The sequence below is a fragment of the Babylonia areolata genome, chromosome 11 (genome assembly GCF_041734735.1).
Source record: "Babylonia areolata isolate BAREFJ2019XMU chromosome 11, ASM4173473v1, whole genome shotgun sequence".
NCBI classification, from domain to species: Eukaryota; Metazoa; Mollusca; class Gastropoda; order Neogastropoda; family Buccinidae; genus Babylonia; species Babylonia areolata.
The window spans coordinates 2648849-2663848 of record NC_134886.1 but is presented as its reverse complement, the minus strand read 5'-3'; the positions used below and the strand labels follow the sequence as shown (position 1 = coordinate 2663848).

The following is a 15000-nucleotide window of genomic DNA, read 5'->3' as shown; positions in this document are numbered from 1 at the left end:
TCTCCCCAACTCCCCCCATCTCTCTCTCCCTCTCTTTCCCCTCTCCCCCTTCTCTCTCTGTCAGTCTCTGTGTGTGTGTGTGTGTGTGTCTCTCTCTCTCTCTCGGTCTCTGTCAGCCTCTCTATATCTGTCTCTCTCTCTAGTGGACTATGACAGACCGGTAGTGATGATCGAGGGGTGGGGTGGGGGGAAGAGGGGCGCCCAGCTCACAGGTTGTGAAATCATCGATCGTATGTCACGTGCTGGGTTCGCGCAGCCTGTGCATCAATACACTCTCCTTTTTTCACTTGCAGCCTTCATTCAAGGAAATGATGATGCTCACACCTGTTTACGACATATTCGTTTGCATCGTGAGTCGGTATTTGCTAAGAGTATATCTTCTTTTTTTTTTCTTTTTAATAACTTTGCTGGATTTTGTTTTGTTTTGGTTTTTTTGGGTTTTTTTGTCAGCGTGAAGACCGGTTGGAATGTTGGACTGTTGTGTTGGTGATTTGTTTTGTGGTTTTGGGTTGTTTTTTTTCCATAGCCACTGGAGCAATGAGAGTGTTTCGTGTGTGTGTGTGCGTGTTTGTGTGTTTGTTTTCACTGAAGCATAAAGAGTGTTTCGTTTGTTCTTCTATCTGAGGGGGAAATTAGTGTGTGGTTATCTGTGATGAGGGGGAAATTAGTGTGTGGTTATCTGTGATGAGGGGGAAATTAGTGTGTGGTTATCAGTGATGAGGGGGAATTAGTGTGTGGTTATCAGTGATGAGGGGGAAATTAGTGTGTGGTTATCAGTGATGAGGGGGAAATTAGTGTGTGGTTATCAGTGATGAGGGGGAAATTAGTGTGTGGTTATCTGTGATGAGGGGAAATTAGTGTGTGGCTATCAGTGATGAGGGGAAATTAGTGTGTGGTTATCAGTGATGAGGGGGAAATTAGTGTGTGGTTATCAGTGATGAGGGGAAATTAGTGTGTGGTTATCAGTGATGAGGGGAAATTAGTGTGTGGTTATCTGTGATGCCATTTTTGGTTCGTAAATCTGAGAGTGTTAAGAGTTTTTTGTTTGTTTTGTTGTTGTTGTTGATGATGTTTTTGTTGTTGTTTTTTTGTGTGTGCGTGTGTGTGTGTGTGTGTGTGTGTGTGTGTGTGCTCGTAGATCTGAAAAAAACAACAACATTGTGACTAAATAGTTCATTCCATATATGTTTAAACGTTTTAAAATCTTGCTTTTGAATTTAAAAAAAAGTATGTCGTAAAATTTGGGTTTTGACAGAGCTGGGTATTTTGTGTCGATTTCAGCTTTCTCTAACTTCACTTTTGAAAATCTTATTGGGCGCGTGCTGAAAGTTTGTTTTTGTACAATATCAGACGGATATTACAGAAGAAAAGTTGAATTCTTATTGTACATCATCGGAAGAATTTTGCGGAGAATACCTTAGTCATTGCGCTTGACATCCTGTGCTCTATTTCAACTTTTAGTTTTTAAGATGGATCTTCATTTTCTTTCCCGCTGAACAATAGCCTGCTCGTAACGTCTCTCTGCTTTTACCTTTATCCCCACTGTCATGTCTACAAATCACATTCCATTTAAAAGTACCTGAGACCAAACAATTTTGACTTTCGATTTTTATATCAAAGTAAGTCTTATTTCACAACCCACTGCCTATCAATCTGTTAATTTTAATCTATTTATTTATTTATTTATTTATTTCATTGTTTTATCATTTACTTATTCATTTATCATTTATTAATTTATTTACGGTTGCGTGTTTCACAGACTTTCTCATTTGTCAGTTTTAAAGATGTTTTGTTTGATCATCCCGAAACCCCCATCAATTGGCTGTACTCTGTGTCTGACGTGATGTACTGTGGTGGGTGTGAAGAGATGGGACATCGTGTCACTGTGTGGTGAAGAGATGGGACATCGTGTCACTGTGTGGTGGCTGTGAAGAGATGGGACATCGTGTCACTGTGTGGTGACTGTGAAGAGATGGGACATCGTGTCACTGTGTGGTGGGTGTGAAGAGATGGGACATCGTGTCACTGTGTGGTGGGTGTGAAGAGATGGGACATCGTGTCACTGTGTGGTGAAGAGATGGGACATCGTGTCACTGTGTGGTGAAGAGATGGGACATCGTGTCACTGTGTGGTGGGTGTGAAGAGATGGGACATCGTGTCACTGTGTGGTGAAGAGATGGGACATCGTGTCACTGTGTGGTGAAGAGATGGGACATCGTGTCACTGTGTGGTGAAGAGATGGGACATCGTGTCACTGTGTGGTGAAGAGATGGGACATCGTGTCACTGTGTGGTGGCTGTGAAGAGATGGGACATCGTGTCACTGTGTGGTAACTGTGAAGAGATGGGACATCATGTCACTGTGTGATAACTGTGAAGAGATGGGACATCGTGTCACTGTGTGATAACTGTGAAGAGATGGGACATCATGTCACTGTGTGATAACTGTGAAGAGATGGGACATCATGTCACTGTGTGATAACTGTGAAGAGATGGGACATCGTGTCACTGTGTGGTGAAGAGATGGGACATCGTGTCACTGTGTGGTGACTGTGAAGAGATGGGACATCGTGTCACTGTGTGGTGAAGAGATGGGACATCGTGTCACTGTGTGGTGGCTGTGAAGAGATGGGACATCGTGTCACTGTGTGGTGAAGAGATGGGACATCGTGTCACTGTGGTGAAGAGATGGGACATCGTGTCACTGTGTGGTGAAGAGATGGGACATCGTGTCACTGTGTGGTGAAGAGATGGGACATCGTGTCACTGTGTGGTGACTGTGAAGAGATGGGACATCGTGTCACTGTGTGGTGGGTGTGAAGAGATGGGACATCGTGTCACTGTGTAGTGGCTGTGAAGAGATGGGACATCGTGTCACTGTGTGGTGAAGAGATGGGACATCGTGTCACTGTGTGGTGAAGAGATGGGACATCGTGTCACTGTGTGGTGAAGAGATGGGACATCGTGTCACTGTGGTGAAGAGATGGGACATCGTGTCACTGTGTAGTGGCTGTGAAGAGATGGGACATCGTGTCACTGTGTGGTGAAGAGATGGGACATCGTGTCACTGTGTAGTGGCTGTGAAGAGATGGGACATCGTGTCACTGTGTGGTGAAGAGATGGGACATCGTGTCACTGTGTGGTGGGTGTGAAGAGATGGGACATCGTGTCACTGTGTGGTGGCTGTGAAGAGATGGGACATCGTGTCACTGTGTGGTGACTGTGAAGAGATGGGTCATCGTGTCGATGTGTGGCGGGTGTGAAGAGATGGGACATCATGTCACTGTGTGGCGGGTGTGAAGAGATGAGTCATCGTGTCACTGTGTGGCGAGTGTGAAGAGATGGGTCATCGTGTCACTGTGTGGCGGGTGTGAAGAGATGGGACATCGTGTCACTGTGTGGAAGACACTCACCGATACAACTTGGTTCAAACCCTAACTGAACCTTTTTTTTTTTCATGGACTCTATTATAAAACATATATCTTATGGTTCGATTTTCTTAAACTTTGTTCTAAGGAACTGTACACAGTAACTATGAATAAAGGTTACTAGTCCCTCAAGAGGTTAAGAGTCCCATAAGCTTTTTTTCGGCCGTCCAGGCGGAGAATTCGTATCCACTGTATCTTTGGCTCGACATTGTGCGGCGGACCCAATATTCTCTTTACGCTAGACTGACCGATGTCAATTAGGTACCCGTTCACACCTGGGTGGAGTGATCAAAGTCGGACTAAAGTGCCTTACTCACGGACACAGCACCATGCCGAAACGGAGCCTGGCACCCTGATCACTGGTGAACACTGGGTCATAGGTCCAATGCCGTACCGAATCTACCACGGAGGACCCGTCGACTTGAAATGCTGTGTTGATAGCAAGGAAAACATTCGTGTTCAGTGTTAGAAAGCACAGTCTGCCATTTCTGAAAGCAATGAAAGCAAACATGTGTTGTTCAGAAAGCACACTACCATTCCTGATAACAATGAAAACAAACAAGTGTCGTTCTCAAAGCACATTGTCATTCCTGATAACAATGAAAGCAAACAAGTGTTGTTCAGAAAGCACACTACCATTCCTGATAACAATGAAAACAAACAAGTGTCGTTCTCAAAGCACATTGTCATTCCTGATAACAATGAAAGCAAATAAGTGTCGTTCTCAAAGCACATTGTCATTCCTGATAACAATGAAAACAAACAAGTGTCGTTCTCAAAGCACATTGTCATTTCTGATAACAATGAAAGCAAACAAGTGTCGTTCAGAAGTCACACTGTCATTCCTGATAACAATGAAAGTAAACAAGTGTCATTCAGAAAGCACAATATGAAAGTAAACAAGTGTCGTTCAGAAAGCATACTACCATTCCTGATAACAATGAAAGCAAACAAGTGTCGTTCAGAAAGCACACTGTCATTCCTGATAACAATAAAAGCAAACAAGTGTCGTTCTCAAAGCACATTGTCATTCCTGATAACAATGAAAACAAACAAGTGTCGTTCTCAAAGCACATTGTCATTTCTGATAACAATGAAAGCAAACAAGTGTCGTTCAGAAAGCACACTGTCATTCCTGATAACAATGAAAACAAACAAGTGTCGTTCTCAAAGCACATTGTCATTTCTGATAACAATGAAAGCAAATAAGTGTCGTTCTCAAAGCACATTGTCATTTCTGATAACAATGAAAGCAAACAAGTGTCGTTCTCAAAGCACACTACCATTCCTGATAACAATGAAAGCAAACAAGTGTCGTTCAGAAAGCACATTGTCATTCCTGATAACAATGAAAGCAAACAAGTGTCGTTCTGAAAGCACACTGTCATTCCTGATAACAATGAAAGCAAACAAGTGTCGTTCAGAAAGCACACTACCATTCCTGATAACTTATTGTTGACTGTGACTGAGAGAAACCGAACAAAAGGGTTGTTAAAATCAGCTGTGATGGGGAGGGAGGGGAGGGACATATCGTGAATGTTTCACAAGTCATGTTGTGGCAGTAGATTGAATCAAGAGTTGAGTGATTCACATCCAGCCCTCCTCCCCCGCCCACCCCCAATCCCCTCCTCCCCCAGCCCCGCCATCACCCCTCACCCCTCCTCCTCCCTCCACCTCCACCCCCTTCCCCCCGCCGTTACGCTTGTTGGACCCCAGTTCGTTACTACCAAAAGTCATTAACTGTAATTTGCACAGGGATCAACTCACTGACGTGTGGCACTTGTGTGTGTGTGTGTGTGTGTGTGTGTGTGTGTGTGTGTGTGTGTGTGTGTGTGTGTGTGTGTGTGTGTGCTGGAATGACTAACCACAGAACAATCCCGAACTGTGTTCTCCTTGGTTCCGCGGACTCATTGTCCCGAAACAAAGAACTACTTTCTCACTCGTTGTTCCACAGTCACCGTGCGTGACTTTGTTTCACGTCACCAAGTATGACGTTGTTTCACATTGACCATCACGAATGACGTTGTTTCACGTCACCAAGTATGACGTTGTTTCACATTGACCATCACGAATGACGTTGTTTCACGTCACCAAATATGACGTTGTTTCACATTCACCATCAAGAATGACGTTGTTTCACAGCCACCAAGTATGACGTTGTTTCACATTGACCATCACGAATGACGTTGTTTCATAGTCACCAATAATGACGCTGTTTCACGGTCACCAAGTATGACGTTGTTTCACAATCACCACCAAGTATGACTTTGTTTCACAGCCACCAAGAATGATGTTGTTTCACAGTCACACCAAGTATGACGTTGTTTCACAGCCACCAAGTATGACGTTGTTTCACAGTCACACCAAGTATGACGTTGTTTCTCAGCCACCAAGTATGACGTTGTTTCACAGTCACACCAAGTATGACGTCGTTTCTCAGCCACCAAGAATGATGTTGTTTCACAGTCACCACCAAGTATGACGTTGTTTCTCAGCCACCAAGTATGATGTTGTTTCACAGTCACACCAAGTATGACGTTGTTTCACAGCCACCAAGTATGACGTTGTTTCACAGTCACACCAAGTATGACGTTGTTTCTCAGCCACCACCAAGTATGACGTTGTTTCACAGTCACCAAGTTGTATGAAGTTTTGACCAAGCCCAGTAACAGAAGACAGTTGCTTGAAAGTCACCAAGTAAGACATTGTAAGAGGTTTTGACTAAACTGATAGCTGAATACATCGAGCGGTAACGATTTATGTGTGTGCGTATGTGTGTGCTTTGATGTCATGCAAGCTTGCTGATACGTGTTAGAAAGTTTACATCCAGCTCTTAACCTTCGCTGGCTATCGTGGGTCGTACACGATCCAGAAGGGTTCCAAAAGCGCAAATATCTCAGCCAATTCTTAATATTTTTCTACGAAATTTCAGAAATGCTTCCTACACCTAAAAGGCCAACTTTTGCCAAAAATTGAAAAAAAAATTCATTTATTAGTTAATGAGTAATTAAAGGTGGCGTTTTAACTACACACGGACGCTTGTGTGGGTCGTGTATGACCCATGCTTTTTAAAGAGGGAAAAAATGTGGTCACCCCTCGAAAGCTCGTGTGGGTCATGCACGACCCATACCCTTTTAATGGTGATTTCAGAAGGTTTAATTTTCAATTAGTGAAGGAAAATAAAGAAGTTTTACTTTCAATAGCCTCACTACCCCACTACTCTCCCTCTACGCCCCCCCCTCCCCGCCCCGTCCCTTTCGCCTGTCTTCAGCTATCCCCCTTCCATCCCTTTCTCGAACAGCATGTACCTGTGTAACTGAATGTCTTTGATTGTGCGTGTATAGGATGCTATGAGTCATCTCTCTCTCTCTCTCTCTCTCTCTCTCTCTCTGTCTCGCTGTGTGTGTGTGTGTGTGTGTGTGTGTGTGTGTGTGTGTGTGTGTGTGTGTGTCAGTCTCTCTCACTGTCTCTCTATCTATCTATCTATCTCTGTGTGTATAAGTAGGGTTTGTATGTATGTGCATGTGATGTTATGCGTTTGTGTGTGTGATCAGTTGTGTGTGCGTGTGTGTGAGTGTGTGTGTGTATGTGCGTGTGTGTGAATGCGTGAGCATGTGTTTCTTCTGAGTGTATGTGTTTGTGTGAGTGTGTGTGCGTGTGCGAGCGCATGTGTGTGTAATCAGTTGTTACGATATGTTTTCCTTTTCTATATTTTGTTATAAGCTTTGGAGGAATATACAGGTTTCTGTCTCTTTGCAAAGTATGGGTCGTGCACGACCCACACAAGCTTTCGGGGTATGGGTCGTGGACGACCCACATGAGCTTCCGTGTGTAGTTAAAAGCGACAGCGGTATGGGTCGTTGACGACAGCCAGCGAAGGTTAACTCTCTCCATACGAACGGCGAAAGAGACGACGTTAACAGCGTTTCACCCCAATTACCATCATCAAAATATTGCAAGCGGAAGGCTCTTATACTGAAGACGTGAATGTTGACAAAGAATACCACAATTCTGACGACGGAATCTAAAGGTTGGGTCATTCAGACACCCACTGGACATCCGAGGGGTCTGTGTAGAGGAGAAGAGAGGACTGGCCGTACTGAGTGAGTTAAATGGTGAAGAGCGCCCATGGATAGACAGAGTGACTTCACACGATGTGTAGAGTCATAGAACTGACCCAGAAATGCCTGATAAGGATGGATGACTGTACACAATCTGTCAAATACGTGCAGTTGTAACGAATTAGGGGTGGACTACCTACGTGGGTGGATCTGTGTTATTTATTCTTATATTTTTTTCCAGTATTTTCAACCTGATTTAATTCATTAATCCCCGCGCCAGTGCAGTGCTCTGCCGTCAAAATTCGTCTCATTGAAACGGTTTTCCCATTTCTACATGAGCATAAACCGTGATGACAGGAAACCAGCTTTCACACTATTGCTGGATGTGTCCAATTTGGTGTTGTTGGTTGTTGTTGTTGGTTTTTTTGGGGTTTTTTTTTCGTGTGAATATGGCATGCAGGCTGTAAACTCAGAATTGCATGGGTGAAGTGATACGTGGATTGAAGGGGATGTTGATGAATTGGTTTTTCTAATGTTGTTCTGGTTGATCTTTAGTGATGTTTTGGGTTGTTTTCAACTGACGGATATTTAGCATTGGACTGGCCTTTTTTTCGGTCGGGTGGGCAAAAAGGAACATGGTTTGATTTTTCTTGTTGTTGTTGTTGTTTTGTTTTTTGTTTGTGTGCATCGACTGTAAATCCCTTCTTCTTTTTCTTCTCATTAGTATGTTGTCTATTCATTACAAGGCGATTTACAGACGCTGCTGGAATGCCAAACTCGCGCGCCTAACGTGTGAAATGTATACTTGCTATTGTGCCAATCATAAAATGCCGTGAGCTTTCATCACACATAATCATTTACATAACTATCATCACACATAATCATTTACATAACTATCGTCACACATAATCATTTACATAACTATTACCACACATAATCATTGACATAACTGTGTCTTCAACAGGCGCTGGAGTCTCACAGAGGAAGGAGATGACGCCGAGGAGTTCATGGTTGGATGACTGATTACCACGTGGCTGTTCCAGGTGACGTTGTCATCCACAACTCGTGATGAAAGAAAACAAAACTGATTCACAATGTGCCAGTAAACCTTGAGCAGTGAACCCTGGAGTATATTGTGTGACCCTAGCATTGTCGAGATACGTACCTGCTTCCACGCAACAACAGTGAGAGTGTGAAACGTTTCTTTGGAGCCGTAGTAAACGGTTTATAAGCACACAACCTTTTCCTCTCCTCTATACAGACTGCACTTGTCCCTTGAAAGTGAAAGGAGAGGATTCAGGTGAAGTGACGAAAAAACACTGCATCCTTTCCATCCATTGAAGTCAGTTGAAAAGACAATACGGCTCTTTTCCATTGGATACAGAGAAAGGGACTTAAAGACCTCAGATAAAAGGGCGTGCAGACAAAACGAAACGTTTCTCAGGAGCCTGAACAATATTCAGAGTTCCATTGAAATCACCATCAACAATAGCACCACCGCCATCACTACTACTACAACGACCACCATCATCACCACCACCACCAACAAGACAAAACTTGACAAGCGGATACCCCCACCCCTCCCACCCTTTGACACAGCCGAACCCCCTCCCTTCCTCCCTGCACCCCTCACCCACCCCACCAAGGCCCGGTAAGTGATGACCATGTACCAGATGATGGCGTCCTACTTCCATGACCGACAGCGCCACAAGCTGCTTCAGGACAGGCTGCAGGCAGGTCTCAGTGAGGATGAACGACGCTTCCTGGAGGCCGCGGAGATAGGAAACCTGGATGTGGTCAAAGGTATGGGTGCTGTGCTGGTTGTGGTTGTTGGTGGTGATGGTGGTTGTAGCGGTTAATTTTTATATTGTTGTTGTTGGTGGTGGTGTTTTGTTTGTTGTCAGTGGTGTTGGTGTTTTGTTTGTTGTTGGTGGTGGTGGTGGTGTTTTGGTGTTGGTGGTGGTGGTGGTGGTGACGGTGTTTTGTTTGTTGTTGTTGGTGGTGGTGGTAGTGTTTTGGTGTTATTGTTGGTGGTAGTGGTGGTAGTGTTTTGTTGTTGTTGTTGTTGTTGGCGGCGGTGGTATTTTTGTTGCTGATAGTGGTGTTTTTCTTGTTGTGTGTTGTCGCAGATGTAGGTGGTGGTGGAGATGGTAAGTGATGGTGGTGGTGATGTTTGTGTTATTGTTGTTATTGTTGTTGTTGATGATGGTTGTGATGATGAATGCTGTAGTAGTTGTTTTTAATGTTCGTCTTCTGTGTTGTTCTTTGTGGTGTTTTGTTGTTTGTTTTTTTGTTTTTTGTTGTTGTTTTTTGTTCTTTGTCGTTGTTGCTTTAGAGGCGTGGGGGGTGGCGGTGTTATTGTTTATATTAGTGGTGGTAGTGGTGGTGTCGGTGGTCGTTGTCGTCGTGGCAATGGTGGTGTTCAGTGTCGTAACTGTTGATGTTGCCATTGTTGTTATTGTTCATGTTTCTTTTTTTCTTTTTTTTTTACCTTTTGTAATTCGTGATGGTGGTTCCTTTTCTCGTTTCTGTTTCAGTAGCTCAAGGAGGCGTCACTGCGTTCGGACAAATCCATATACGCTACACCACATCTGCCAAGCAGATGCCTGACCAGCAGCGTAACCCAACGCGCCTAGTCAGGCCTCTGCGTTTCTACTCCTTTTCGGTGGTCATTGCTAGAAGTAGTAGTAGTAATAACAGCAGCAGCAGTAGTAGTACTAGCAGTGATAGTTACTGTAGTAGTAGCAGTTGTTGTTGTTGTTGTTGTTGGGTTATTTCAGTACACACACAACAGATATTAGAAGAATGCACTTTCCCTCTTTTAGAAAAAAAAATTCTTATTTGTTCTTTTCTCTGAATGAGCAAATCCCTATATCGAATGATCATTTTGGTTCTTGTTTGAACAATTTCAGACAGTACTAAATATTTCTAGATCATAAAGTTGTGCTTTCTTTTATACTTTGTTTAATCAACTTCAGACAGTGATAGATATTTATAGACTAAGAGCAACCACTGAATGATCAAGCAGTCAACGATCGCTACACACACACACACACACACACACACACACACACACACACACATACACACACGCGCGCACACACAGAAAAAAACCCACACAAACATACACAGAAACACACACACACAGAAACACACACACACACACACACACACACACACACACACACACACACACACACACACACACACACACACACAAGCACGCACACACATACACACACGCACAAACACACACGCGCGCGCATACACAGACAAAAACAAACACACAGAAAAAACACACGCACACACACACACACACACACACACACACACACACACACACACACACACACACACACACACACACACACACACACACACACACACACATATATATATATATATATATATATATATATATATATATATACAAACATACACATATGCACAAACAGTTAGTCACTCGGTTACCGACATACAGACTCAATAAGCCATGCTCTAACTAAAACAACAAGGTGTCAAAACATTGCACAGCTGCCGATAGAGCGGGTCGATGACAAACACACACACACAGAGGTAATCCCCACCCGTACTGCATTTAACTGGGCAAACAGTTTGAGAAGCAGCGATCGTTTTTAACTGTTTACCTCTCCCGGTTGCCACACACACACACACACACACACACACACACACACACACACACACACACACACACATAATCACATGCACGTACATTTCGTCCAATATCACTTGTTGAAAAGAACGAACAAACAAGCAGGTATACAAACATCTGAAGCACACATATGAACATACATACAGAAGCCATATTTTAATCAATATGGATCGCTTTAAGTTTCAGGTTTTAAGAGCTTCAATGGGGAAGGAAAATGTCTAGGGGTGTGTGTGTGTGACCAATAAGTTTCAGGTTTTAAAGGCTTCAATGGGTAAGGAAAGTGTCTAGGGGTGTGTGTGTGACCAGTTAGTTTCAGGTTTTAAAGGCTTCAATGGGGAGGAAAGTGTCTACAGGTGTATGTGTGACCAATAAGTTTCAGGTTTTAAAGGCTTCAATGGGGAAGGAAAGTGTCTAGGGGTGTGTGTGTGACCAGTTAGTTTCAGGTTTTAAAGGCTTCAATGGGAGTCATCACTAGTTTGATTATTAACATTCAAAAATATTTTCTGATTTCTGATTTATTGCAGTTCCATTATTGTTTATGCCACAGAGAATTTTGACACTCTCGCACACCCGTATATTGTTAAATCTTGAAAAACAGAATTCAGAAACAAAAGATCTCGACAAAATGACGATAACATAATCGTGTATCAAGTCCTCACAAAACGGAATGTGTCCACGCAGAATGTTGGCCACAAACTCCATTTATCTTATATGTTGTTTGGCCGCCATTTTGATTTGTTTCCATAGCAATGGATGGTGACATAATTTTGGAATAACATTTTTTTGTGATCCAGAAATAGTGATACATCTGGCAGATAACAAAACATGGGATAAAGTTGGAAAGGAAAAAGGTTATAATTTGGCTGTAGTGTCTGGTCCTATCTAAATATTAGTATCAAGCTATGCACTTTACAGAATAATCTCGGATCTTCCATCTTTGTTATCTTTCAGTCTGCAGTGAATGCTTTTAACCACATAAGTCAGAAAAAAAAGGATGGCTGACTATTTCACCGTGTAGCTTCATTAGACATTTGCAGCAACATGGCTTTTACTTTCTTCAAAGCATATTTGTGGGATCTTTATTACAGGGCAGCAGCAGAAGTTAGACCCAGTATTTCAGGTCCATGCTGTATAATAGGGTGAATGTGTGGAGAAAATAGTTTTAAAAATAAAAGTTAGAGATTCCTTGTTGGACATTGACAATTTTTTCACCATACACATTAGGCCCAACGCAGTGTTAGCTCTCCGTGTGAGACATTTACGAGCAGAGAGTGAAGAAATATATACCTAAGGATTTGTAAACATTGGTAGCAGGTATTACATATTGATTTCATGCCCGTATTTCTCTTGATATTAGACAAGCACTCGTACTAAGTACAACTCCCTTTTTTTCCACTTTAACGTTTGACTGTAAAGAAGAAGTAAACAGTTCAACTGTTAACCAAATTACCGGTTCAGACATTACGACGATAATCGTCATCAGCTAACAGGATGATAAATCTTCCCAGAGAACTTGTTAATTAACTTTGCACCATGCCTTCCACAATGTGACACTTCACACGTCAGGTCATTGACAGAAAAAGGAAACACATTCGAGCCACAAACATCACCCTGTTTCGCACCAAAAGTGCAATTAACGTGATGTTGTCAGAGGCACGTCAGATCGTATCATTGCGTTGACACAGGAGAGAGACAGACAGAGAGAGAGAGAGAGAGAGAGAGACTGACAGACAGACAGACAGAGACAGAGACAAAGCGGTAAAGAGGGGGGGGGGGGTGAGGTATAAGGGGTACCTGTCGTGTCAGATGCAGTGCAGTGCTGTGTGTACAACAGCTGAGAGCAGCCATGCTGAACATGTTGGAGGTAATGATTTATTCGTTTGCGTTCCCAATTCACTCCAGACTGTCGCTGTTTTCCATAAAGAGGGGCTGGGGTGGGGAGTGGGATACATCTGTTTGCATCTCTCTCTCTCTCTCTCTCTCTCTCTCTCTCTCTCTCTCTCTCTCTCTCTCTCTCTCTCTCTCTCTCTCTCTCCCTCTCTCTCTCTCTCTCATGATATTTTTTATGTTTCGTGTTTAACTTTTGTTGTTGTTGTTGTTTTTTATTACTGCCTACAGTGTCCGTACCGATTTTTTTTTTTTTCCTTTTTCATCTTTTGTGCGTGTGTGTGTGTGTGTGTGTGTGTGTGTGTGTGTGTGTGTGTGTGTGTGAGGGCATGGTGTAAAGAAGCTTTCAGCTTATCCAGTTTACCCTCAATAAAACATTTGTTCATTCATTGTCATTGTTCATTGTTCATTGTTCTCTCTCTCTCTCTCTCTCTCTCTCTCTCTCTCTCTCTCTCTCTCTCTCTCTCACACACACACACACACACACACACACACACACACACAGTTCAGACTTCAAATGTCCCTTGGCTATTAGCCAATGTGCGAACCGACACGTGCTACAGACAGTCAGAAAATGACAAAGGCGAGGGGGGTAGACAAAATAAACAAATAAGTAAATACATTATGATATGATATTCATACTTATTTAGCGCCTATCCTCGGTCGGAGACTAAGTTCTAAGTGCTTTACAAACCCGAGGTCATTTGCACAACAGGCTGCTTACCTGGCTAGAGTCCACTGACAGCTGCCATTGGGCGCTCATCATTCGTTTCCTGTTTCAGTCATGCACACATACACTCATACCGACATGCAGCATTTTATGAGTATGACAGTTTTCTTTATTCAACCCGTCATGTTGCCAGCCACACTCCGTTTTCGGGGGTGTGCATGCTGGGTATGTTCTTGTTTCCATAAGCAACAGAACAGTTACAACAGGATTTAAACTTGCGTATTTGATCTTTTGCATGCATATACACACAAAGAGGGTTCAGGCACTAGCAGGTCTGCACATCTGTTAATCTGTGAGATCGGCAAATTCTCAACCGAAGTTAGGTGTATTGTGTAAAAGCTGTAGTCATGTGATATCGTTGTGAAAGATACAGTCAGGTGTATTGTGTGAAAGCTGTAGTCAGGTGATATCGTGTGAAAGATACAGTCAGGTGTATTGTGTGAAAGCTGTAGTCAGGTGATATCGTGTGAAAGATACAGTCAGGTGTATTGTGTGAAAGCTGTAGTCAGGTGATAACGTGTGAAAGATACAGTCAGGTGTATTGTGTGAAAGCTGTAGTCAGGTGACATCGTGTGAAAGATACAGTCAGGTGTATTGTGTGAAAGCTGTAGTCAGGTGATATCGTGTGAAAGATACAGTCAGGTGTATTGTGTGAAAGCTGCAGTCAGGTGATATCGTGTGAAAGATATAGTCAGGTGTATTGTGTGAAAGCTGCAGTCAGGTGATATCGTGTGAAAGATATAGTCAGGTGTATTGTGTAAAAGCTGTAGTCAGGTGATATCGTGTGAAAGATATAGGCAGGTGTATTGTGTGAAAGCTGTAGTCAGGTGATATCGTGTGAAAGATATAGTCAGGTGTACTATGTAAAGCTGTAGTGGGGTGTATTGTGTAAAGCTGTAGCCAGGTGTGCTGTGTAAAGCTGTAGTCGGGTGTATTGTGTAAAGCTGTAGCCAGGTGCGCTGTGTAAAGCTGCTGTCAGGTGTACTGTGTAAAGCTGTAGTCAGGTGTACTGTTGTACTGTGTAAAGCTGTATCCAGGTGTACTATGTAAAGCTGTAGTCAGGTGTACTGTTGTACTGCGTAAAGTTGTAGCCATGTGAACTGTGTAAAGTCGGCTGTATTGTGTAAAGCTGTAGCCAGGTGTGCTGTGTAAAGCTGTAGCCAGGTGTGCTGTGTAAAGCTGCAGTCGGGTGTATTGTGTAAAGCTGTAGCCAGGTGTGCTG

At 43.1% G+C, this 15000-nt stretch overlaps 1 protein-coding gene across 3 annotated transcripts in view; it reads left to right on the top strand.

Moving 5' to 3' along the window:
• Positions 1-15000, top strand: part of LOC143287458 (short transient receptor potential channel 7-like) — a 108226-nt gene that overhangs the window by 39002 nt on the left and 54224 nt on the right. For 2 of the 3 annotated variants that reach the window (XM_076595460.1, XM_076595458.1), the window contains exon 2: positions 8453-9291. In XM_076595460.1, the coding sequence (XP_076451575.1) occupies positions 9147-9291 (145 nt within the window). In that variant the 5' untranslated portion in view covers positions 8453-9146. Of the gene's footprint in view, positions 1-293; positions 351-8452; positions 9292-15000 lie in introns of those variants that run through there. The other variant, XM_076595459.1, reaches the window with a different exon arrangement.